The sequence below is a fragment of the Bombus impatiens genome, unplaced genomic scaffold (assembly GCF_000188095.3).
Source record: "Bombus impatiens unplaced genomic scaffold, BIMP_2.2 scf_0640, whole genome shotgun sequence".
NCBI classification, from domain to species: Eukaryota; Metazoa; Arthropoda; class Insecta; order Hymenoptera; family Apidae; genus Bombus; species Bombus impatiens.
Window position 1 is genome coordinate 2,369,795 of NT_177059.1, and position 10,358 is coordinate 2,380,152.

At 40.7% G+C, this 10,358-nt stretch overlaps 1 protein-coding gene across 2 annotated transcripts in view; it reads right to left on the minus strand.

Annotated features, from left to right (window-relative positions):
* LOC100743562 (transcription factor cwo) overlaps nt 1-6,677 on the minus strand; it is a 39,511-nt gene extending 32,834 nt beyond the window's left edge. Inside the window, exons 1-2 of one of the 2 annotated variants that reach the window (XM_003491865.4) lie at nt 6,663-6,677; nt 4,667-5,313 (exon numbers count right to left, since the gene is read on the minus strand). In XM_003491865.4, coding sequence (XP_003491913.1) covers nt 4,667-4,731 — 65 coding nt within the window. In that variant the 5' untranslated portion in view covers nt 4,732-5,313; nt 6,663-6,677. Of the gene's footprint in view, nt 1-4,666; nt 6,095-6,662 lie in introns of those variants that run through there. The other variant, XM_033322473.1, reaches the window with a different exon arrangement.
* Between the last annotated feature and the right edge of the window lie 3,681 nt (nt 6,678-10,358).

A 10,358-nucleotide genomic window follows, 5' to 3' on the forward strand; every position in this document is an offset into this window, starting at 1 on the left:
TTTTTTTTTTTTTTTTTTTTTTTTTTTTGTGGAGATAGGAAAATGCAAACAAATGGAGTGGTGCGCGGTATACATAGCCCATTTGGTCTACTGTTTGCTCCAGATCTTTCAATATATGTCACCAATTATGAATTTCAGAGAAAAGAAAAGAATGGACTGATCGAAGAAAATTCGAAAATTCTGCCGCGATCTTCTTACGCGATCGACGTGATCTGTGGAGTCTCCGATCTTTTCGAATGCGAAGGAGGTAAATTAGGAAGCTTATGGGAAATGGCACGCGTGTGCGGCTACAACGTTACTAGAATAAATATAGAGCATCTGCGAACATTTTAACGATCGAATCGATATTGCTGATCTATGTTTTCGAATTGCCGCAAAACGGAAAGGCAACGCGTGCCTACGTGACGAAAAGCAGAGGAACGCGGCCGTGCAACTGGTTTCCTACGTATCACGGAAAACGAGGAGAAGACCCTTCGCCATTTCGAGGGAATTTTGTTCGATAAAAACAAATCCATTCAAAGCGAACGTTGCTTTAATACGTTTCATCTTTTTCGCGATATTTTATGACGTAATTTTTTTGCGTTAATAATTTCCGTTTTTAGCATTGTAGTTATAAAAAGAAGCGTTTAGGGATTAGTGACATATTTTTCTATCGCAATCTCTTTCTTGTCCTGGATCCTATAATCTTATGAAGTTTAAAGAAATTCAAGCATTTATAGCAATCAAGGAAATTGTCTTTAATTTGTACATAGGTCTTCTATAAAGTGTCTATTATTGCATATACGTGCTTTCTTTTTTATTAAATTACTTTCTTCGCGTTTTCCAACAGACGATGGATTTTATGAATTATTTACTTGGTCTTTATTAAGTTAACTTTAATTGGAATTGTTGTGATTGTTCGATCGTTCAAAGTATTTTGATTAATTTCAGTGAAATTACTAGTATTTTTATTGAATATTTGGAAAAACTGTTTCGTGTTTGGGGATATATATGTATCGCATTGGTGAAATAGAGTAAAACGAATCTGGGTAAAATGAGTCAGTTGGGAAAATGTCAGCCTTATCAGGTACTCGAAGAAATCGGATTTGCTTCTGTTTACGCAAGTGCCAATCAAGTGTGAAATAAATATAAAATAGAGGAAAGTTTTTTTGAAAATACCACGGTGATCAATCAGTCTGAGATTGTTAATTACGAAATTATACAAAAATAATCCAAGATTGAATTTCACAGTTGACTCGGTAATCGTTTAATCGCGATACTAAGCCATTTTAAAACTCCTAATTTCTATCCCATAAAATTATAGAAAAATAATTTATAAAGTGCCATCTATTTTTTCGTATTTTTAATTTGGGGAAAAGATTCATTGGCAAATGATTAAAACGTGTATAGGACATACAAACTAATTACAATCTAATCATTGCGAAAATGCACCAAGGTATTCACCTTACTTGCATAGAAATCTATTCACTTGGTTACACGTAATATGTGTATAACACAATTTCTAAGGTATGTACATATATACTTACAATTAGAAAATAGCAGTTACCAATAATGCAATCATTCAAGTTCCAGATAGTAAAACAGAAAATAGTTTATTTACAGACAGATACTGCATTTATTCCTACTTCATTTTATCTCCGACGTTTCATACCTTGGTAGAATGAATATGTAAGTATATGTATTCAAACACGCTATGCAGCAAATGTTATATCTAGATATATTAGGAAATACACTTGCGCTGCCAAATGACACTATGCATTTAAACATACGATGCATCGCTTTGTCAAGGACTACGGTATCGAATAAAATATCAATTAATTCCGGTTGACTCTAGTACTTCAGTTAGCAAGATTTTCAATTTAATTAAGAACAATCATTTAAAAAAAACTCTCGCTAACAAGACGTTTTTCTTTCATGGATAATTACAACCAATCATTTCCGACTAATTTGATTATAATTTTGCTAGCTCTATCATGCACGAAATACGTATTTTGTAATTTCCGATAAGACGTGAAAGCAGCAGAGCATCTAAAAACACACATCCGTTTTGCGGAAATTACCACTATCTTGGATACTTGCTCAACCCTACAAACCGCAATGCGTATATATGGTATCCCCGAAATTCTTGAGTACGTAATATACGCCCACTCGTAGCATTCTCGAGCGAACGTATTTACGTTAGTTTCCATGACGCGGTCGTTTACTCAGATTGCGTCAATTAACGTGATCCTCTGTGGCGCAAAATCCGAAGGTGTCACTGTCACAATGGCTGTTCGTTTCTGAGCCATCTATAACGCGGCCTTGCATTATAAGACCACAGTCTTATCTACAGGTATGCTCGATAAAAACTTCGACTTACTCCTCCTTCAAAATTGTCGATTAATCAAAGCAAATCTTATACACAAGTGGTGTATTATATTTATGCAGTTTCTGTTCATTGTCACGAAAATTGAGACAACGGTAAGATATTCGAGTCGCCTTCAACGTCTTAAAATTGAACCGAGTTTGATGAATAACACAGTAAATAATTTGGCTTGACTCTAATAATCCTAGTTAACCCTATACAAATTCTCACGGGCTGAAATTCTATGCCAAATGCCGTCGTTATTCCAAAAGATCTAAAAAAACGATGATTTCATCGTGTGCCTTACGAGAAGTGACATTAGATCGATCGTTTCGAATCACGTCGTTCACCATATCGCACTGGCTGTACCTTAAATTGTCGATCCCGAGAAACGATGAAATCGATGCAACTCCGAACGCAGATAAAAATAAGAAAAAGAGAGGAATGGTTCGATTTCCAAGTTAAATTCGACGAGCACAGCGAGCGAATGCGGGACAGAATACGCACAGCACACGTTCACGCGCTGTATAGACGGTGCTCAAATAAATCCGTGCGGATCGATCTGCAGTGTCAATGCCCGATGCGACGGTTCAAGCGGCCAAGATGCGAAACCGTGTTCTATAGCGTGGCCCGAAGAAATTGCCCGGTTGCTGCGAGCGCCGTCAGCGCGCCCCTCAACGCCTTGATATATACACCGTGTGTCCAACTCTCCAGTCTATTCTCGATCTCGCACAAGTGTTTATGACTGACCGACCGTGCTGACACACTCGTGAAAGTCACTCGTTACGAGCGACGTGAATACGCGTAAACGTCACTTTCCTTGACGATAGAAGCCACGAATATCAATGTAACACGCCCATTAATGTAATATGACCAGGACATTTTTTTTTCAATTTCTTCCTTCGACGATAAAGTAGGATATGATAAAAATGAAAACGTCAAGTGATCTCTACATATTCCTTTCTCTTATGCAGCATGAAAGATGTGATTTATAATCGCTCCGTAAATGGCGCTAGCGTTAATTGGTCTCGATTTCTTGCGCGCAGGATCGAGCATTATAGGTTACTTCGAATACTTATAGATTATAATCACGGACGAACTGTAGTTAAGTCGTAATTACTTTTAGATCACGTTTGATGAACGATTTTCAATTCACTGCACGTCGCTCTATTCACGGATTCTTGAATAGACTTCTTAGATAACTCGTTGAATTCACAGCGATTCGATCGATCGACCAGTCCCACGCGGTTACGTATACAACTCGTGATATCTATATTCCCGTTTATTAATTGACATCAACGATAGCACCGATTCTTCGGTATTTATCTTATCTCTGGCGCGGCCATGAATTTTTTGACAACGCGTGGACCTTCAAGACGGTTCCACTCGTATCAGCAACCGTCTAATTATTTATCAATATGGTATAGGACCTGGGGGAAGAACGTGGAACAAGAGAGGCCAAGCGAGGGGGAAGGGACAGTGTCAAAATCAAACACCTGTACATTCGTGATAACGAGGCATGTAGTTTTCCGTATTGCCAAGGAATATATTGGCTTATGGTAATCTGTTCTACGAATCAATCGAGTTTTACTTGTAACCGCATCAATATAATTGTATGATATAAATAGCATTAAAAGACTTGCGAAATTAGTCCTAGATGACTCAATTAACTCGAATAGAATTACCTAGTACATGAATAGTTGTTTTAAACGTGATTGCTCGAAACCGATCTAGAAACGTAACAGCGGCGATCTCAGTTTACGCTCACACTTGCATAGTCCGTAAATCAAATGTTGTAATTCGATGAAACAAATTTTCAGAAAAATCTTTACGTTACGACATAACGTTATTCCGTGTGATCGGTTGTTTTGAACTGTTCCGCATGTATACAGGTAAGCACGATAACGAAGCTTATATACCTGTACGAACACGAGTCACGCGAACATTGGCTCACCCTGTTTAACGAGAGTTCTCGATGTAGCTTGTAGTAAATCTGTGTAAATATTTTTGGATGGTATTAGACTGAATAATGCCGGCAAGGTCGACAGCGTGGAACGTTCCTCTGGCGTTGAGAAAGAATCTAGAATGCAGCGGTGATTCATGTCGCGTGTGAGCGCTTTATAACTATAACGCACTATTGTACGATCAAAGCGATACCAGTACCAACGATGCAGAAATAATCATAGTCCGTTTTTTAATATTCGGAGATTATAGTTGTTTTAAGCTAATATCAGTTATATACGAGATTTCGAATACCTTTTCTGTGATAAAAGTAGAAAATTATAGAAATGTTTAATTGTTAATAATTATTTAAACGCTTACCTCTCGTATTTTACTTGCATGGAATGAGCGGAGTTGTCCTCCCAGTAATTCTGTGTCTCCATCATCTTGCCGCATAGAATCGTTTCCAATACACAACACGATCACTTCCGATTTCTAGTCGTTGTCACTCCTTTCGTTACGTTTCTTCTATTGTCTTCGACTTTCTTCCACTGTTCTCTTTCAATCTGACTCCGTTTGCACACAGTTTCTTCCTTTGAATTCACGTTCGTAACACGCAAGTTAGGCAGTTAGGAGCAGCTCGCCGTAATTTAGCGCGAAATTTAACGAAACGCACAAAACGTGTTTACACCGACCGCGAAATTACGTATACATAACCTGTACCCACAAAAAAAGTCAAGTCCTCTTTAAACCGATGGCTTCTTGATCGATAGTGCGCACCCGACGACTAGGTTAGGTTCGCCTCCACAAACTCACTGACACACTCGAAACGACACGACGGACCAGGAGGCCGGTACTTGGGAATCGCCCACGTCTTTCCGTCCAGTCACACTCACCGATATATCTGTACTGGCGCCCTCTTCTTTTCTTCTCTGTCTTCCTTCCTACTTCCCGATTTCTTTTTTTAGAGCCGATGATCGTAGATCGATCTCTCACTCTGTCTTTCTTTTTCTCTCTACTGTGACACCCTATAAGCGTAGCAATAGAAATTTTTAAACTTTGTTTTGTTATCCGTTTTGAATCGTTTTTGCTCGAATAGGCGATAACGAGAGCAAAAAGAAGAAACACGACTCGATCTTAAGACATAAATGTGAACGACGATAAGGCCATTGACTCGTTCGGCCGCGAAATTCCGCGATATACTAACTGGCAGGGCCGTAAGAATTGAACAGGTCGCGCGCTCGCTTTGCGCGTCACGGTATTCGGGAACCTATAGGTACGCTTCTTTTGGTGCGTACGCATGCACTTTACGAATTTCACGTGGCAGTGGTTGGCGGCGCTCGAGATGTGCTCTGGACCAATGATTACGTTACATGCACGATTGAATTCTCGATCAATCGTATGCACTCTATCGACGCGGTTTCTCGTACCATATAGATTCGTGATTTTGGAATTCTCTACAATGACAGGAATAAAAAGAACGTTGTTCAAATAGTTTCGTATCGCTCGCGTATATAAACGCGTGTCGTCTCCTTAGCAGGCTACACTACGCGTATAATGCGCGGCCCTGTTCGATTCTCGCGATGGTCCTCGCCACGCAGACCACTGGTGGGAGCGATCCAGAACCATCTCAGGCACGGAACCATCGATCCCGGAGCCATGCAACTCGAGGTCTAATGTAAATCGACCGGTATCTATTCGCTCGATATCATTCGATATCTTATATCGTCAAAATCTTCGTCCCCCTTATCGGACTAATTCCGCCGTGTTGAAATACGATAGATATAGATAGGAACCGAACAATTGTTACGTAGCTTGATATTTTTTTTATAATCTACGATATCTTTCAGCGAGGGTAACGTGTCGATCCAGTGTGCGTTTACGAGTTCTGTGAAATGTTCCGATAAGACAATTTGTTGTTAATACATCACGTGTTGATAGTATTACGTATGGATCGATATGGTGATCTCGAAATAGCCTTAGCGATACGCATGCCGGTATATTGTACAAAAACAAAAACAAAAAAAGCTAATCTATACCTAGGCAATCGTTCGTTTTTCTCTTGTTTATCTCATCTAAACAATCATTATTACTATACATTACTTGACGATTTGATACGAAGGTTCCACCCTTGGGTTATAGAATTTCGATAACCTAACGCAAATTTACAACCATAAATCGATACATGATTAAACGATAAATCATTTTGTTGCGTCAATATGTACTACTGTTTGTCACGGTATAAACATAAACAAGCAAACGCTCACGTGATTCTCGCATTACGAATACGTATATACAATAAGTACAATATATCCTTTGGACGCATCAAAAATTTAAGGACCACAAATTTCCGTCGCAGACAATGAAAACGAATTACCTTAATGACGAACGACGCGCAGATAAGATTCTTGTGCGTCTCTCGAAGCACTACAGAACACGATATATCAAGCGTGTAAATTTAACGTCGCCTGATACCGTGTCACGAAGTCGACTAAATTTCTCGAGCGTGTACTTTCGCCCTTCCATTTCGCTGGAATCTCGTCGATACGATTCAACGATACCCGTTGAGGAGAAACCGACTATTTTTCTTTTTTTCTTTCTTTAACGTGGCTAAGGATCACTGGCGCGTCACGTAACTCGATGATGCAAATCCGCGTTCGTTCGCCATTCGGACAAGGCAGAGGCGCTAGTATTGCGAGGGTGAGTAATGGTAAGGTATAGAAGGGAAGGAAAAATAGTGACTTTCCAGGTGAAAGTTTTCGACGAAGAGGGTGAAGTGGGGACTTGAGACGTTACTGATCAACGAGAGGAGTGGGAAATGCTTGGAGGGGCGCAGAAGGTGAGGAACGTTCGTTGGGACGTACAGTCGAACGAAGAGAGGGATAAGCAGTTACCACGCTATGTGACACGTGCGCGTGACGTCACGGGACCGGTCACGCGAGCACCGTGTGCTCCCGGTCACGTGTCCTGTCACGCGCTCGCTCCATTCCTCTTTCCCCCGACTGCCGCCGCGGCTCTCTTCAACGACTGCATCCCTTCCTCTACGGGACTATCGACCGTCTCTCTCGTCATCTTTTATTGCACTCTGGTTCTCCTTGTTCGTTCTCAATCACTGTCTACGTGCCGGTGCTGTGAGTTCACTCTTTCTTCCTTCCTCCGATTCGGATCGGAGCGGAGTACAGTATGAGACCGCAGACTCAACGGGTATTCAGGCTCCGCCGCGTCGTGACACGAGGACACGCGGTAATGATACTTCTCGTTCTCGCGCGATTCGACGATATGTTTATACCTGCACGCCGTTTGCGTGGACTGCGGATCGTTCACGCACACGATGCAACGTGCCGTATCCTCCCGGACGTTCGTTGCATCCGTTTTAATCAACGGATTAAATTTTAATTATTCAGCATCCGCGCTGCTGCTTCACGTGAATTCGAACGCCGAGCTTGCGTTGCAGGAATTGGGTTATCGGAGCATGTTTGCCGAAAAATGTATTGGAAACAAAGAAGGATCTAGAATGCATATATGCACACGTTATGATTTCAATTACGGTGGAACTTCGTTTAGACGACGGCATTTATTTCGACGAAATTTTAGTTATTGTCCGATTAAACGAACTTTCGTTTACTAATTGAACTAATTGAATCCATTTATTCGAACGTGAGTTTCTGCTACGTAAACGCGAAATCACAGCTGGTAGGGAAAATAGTGTGCTCCCATTATATAAACCGCTTGCCTCTCGTAGGTTAACATAAAGAAGGCCTACTGTATATTTATAATTGAGCTTTCGAAACAAACGATAAGTTGATCGTAAAAAATACCGTGACTCTATGGGCATGATTAAGGAAATCGATGTTTCACGCGTACGCTACCATTATCGTAACGATTTGAAAACGTACTGTTTGCGACCAATTTGATACTGTGCACGTCTTTTTAAATAAAACATGCGAGGCAATAATCGACAATGTGACAACCTTTGCAAATAAGGTCGTCGCACGTCTCTAATGAATAATGCGATATAAACGAAGCGGGAAAACCAGAAACGGTGTAGCATTTGGCCGATTTAACTGTGAAGTTAAACGATTTTAATCTCACTCATAACGCTTGTTCTAGGCGACATACTTTTCTACTTTTACAGGTCACCTGTGGAATCCAGATCTCGCTTCTGTTACACGTACAAATATACACACGCGATCGAACACGTCGCGTGGGCAATTATTTTCATTGGTCGATCGCGCGACTGCGTTGCAACTAAAAAGAAATTACGATAACGCGCGGAAAGAATGTAATTAACGATGCGTTTTTGCCACTGGGATTACGCATTACGAAACACTTTTATGACGTCGAACGTGGAACGTCTACAGACGGACTAGAAAGTATAAGCACTTGTACTTATGTAAACGGTGGCCTGCTGGTGGACAAGAAATTCCAAGACGAACGAGGCAGTCTGCAAACAAAGGAAACATCAACGGTGTTCAGATTAAATTTCTCTGATTAATTGCAGGCAATAAGCAATACCGTGAAAAATATTAACTTAGGATACTAACCATATTCGACAATGTCCGATAATGTTGATAATGCTGGATCAAACGATCTTACGATATTCGACGTACGATGTATTCGGTTTAAATATTCATATTACCAAGATAGTGAAGATTTTGGCTCGTTCTCCCTTTAAAGCGGCTACGAACTTGACGTATGCACGAGTACGCGCGTAACACGACCGATTCGAAAATAGGCGTTTTATTTTCTGCACGGCTCAGGAGAAAATAAACGCAATCTGTGGCGACTCCGAGCTATTCTTGATCTGGTACACCATTACGTGTCCCGTGTCATGCATTAATCGGTTTGGTCTTCGTACTCGTTCCAAAACCAAATTATTGAACCTAATGCTCATCAATTGACCGTAACGTATGGTCTGCGATATTTTGGTACTCGAACGGTTCGTCACGGATAGGCCCGATAGGGCGTCGTTATCGTGGACAGATCTTTAACCTTTGATTCCGGATTCTACTACAAGACGGAGCAATTTAAATTCCTTCTAGAGCACTCGACGATTCCTCTTTGAGCTGGAATTAAATTATGCATCGTTCAAACGGTGACCATGTCTCAACTGTGATGCCTACGTGACTTTTAGATAAAACGGCCAGCTTGGTGAACACACGTCGATGAATATTCAACGATGTTTGCAGCTTTTTCACAAACACGGTGTATTACGATTACTTTCGTACCTTGTAGTCATTCTTCTAATATCTACGACAATGTATCTCGAATGAATCTTCTAAATTTTTATGAATGAAGTACGTCACCTGTGTTCCTCTGTCACTCCGTGTCAATTTTGACGTAGTGTTTCAAGACCACGCAATCCGCATTACGTAAAATCGAAGAACGTTGAATTAGTAATGACGCGACAAAGTGAAATTGATGTGGCCACGGTTTTAGAACAACGATGAAAAAAAAAAAAAAAGAGAGGAAAAGAAGAACGTTACACAAGGGTCGAGTGAGGGCACGTGAAAGTAATTACGTCACGGTGATTGCATCGTTGAATGCATCGAGGTGCTTCCCCTTGATTATCGCCTGAAAATCACGTTTCGCAGCAATGTTCGCTCGTTTGTCCTTGACAAATTAGAACATTCGCCTGGCCGACACATAATTACAGCCGGTTACGTTGCGTTTCCTTCTCGCCCTGGACAGCTTTCGATTCCCGTGAACAAATCCTGATAGGTCCGCGCGTTCCCAAGAAATAAACTTCGAACGCGGCTTCGTACTTGAACCTGAAAATCCCACGAATGTTTCTCTCCTTTTTATAGTGCGCAGCTCATCGGACAATGTATTTACGCTACGGTATCTCACGCTCCAATTTAATCTTCGCGATACGAATCAACGATTTGTCTGAAAGCACACGGGGAAACTACCAGCTGTGAACATTAACATATACGAGAATTAATTAAAAATAATTGTTGCAGAATTTCAATACGTTGATCGCTGTTATACGTATCCAAATATGGAGAATAGAAATATTCATCGATCAGCTTTGAACATTCATTTTGAAAAATCCTATACATATATTGCCAAT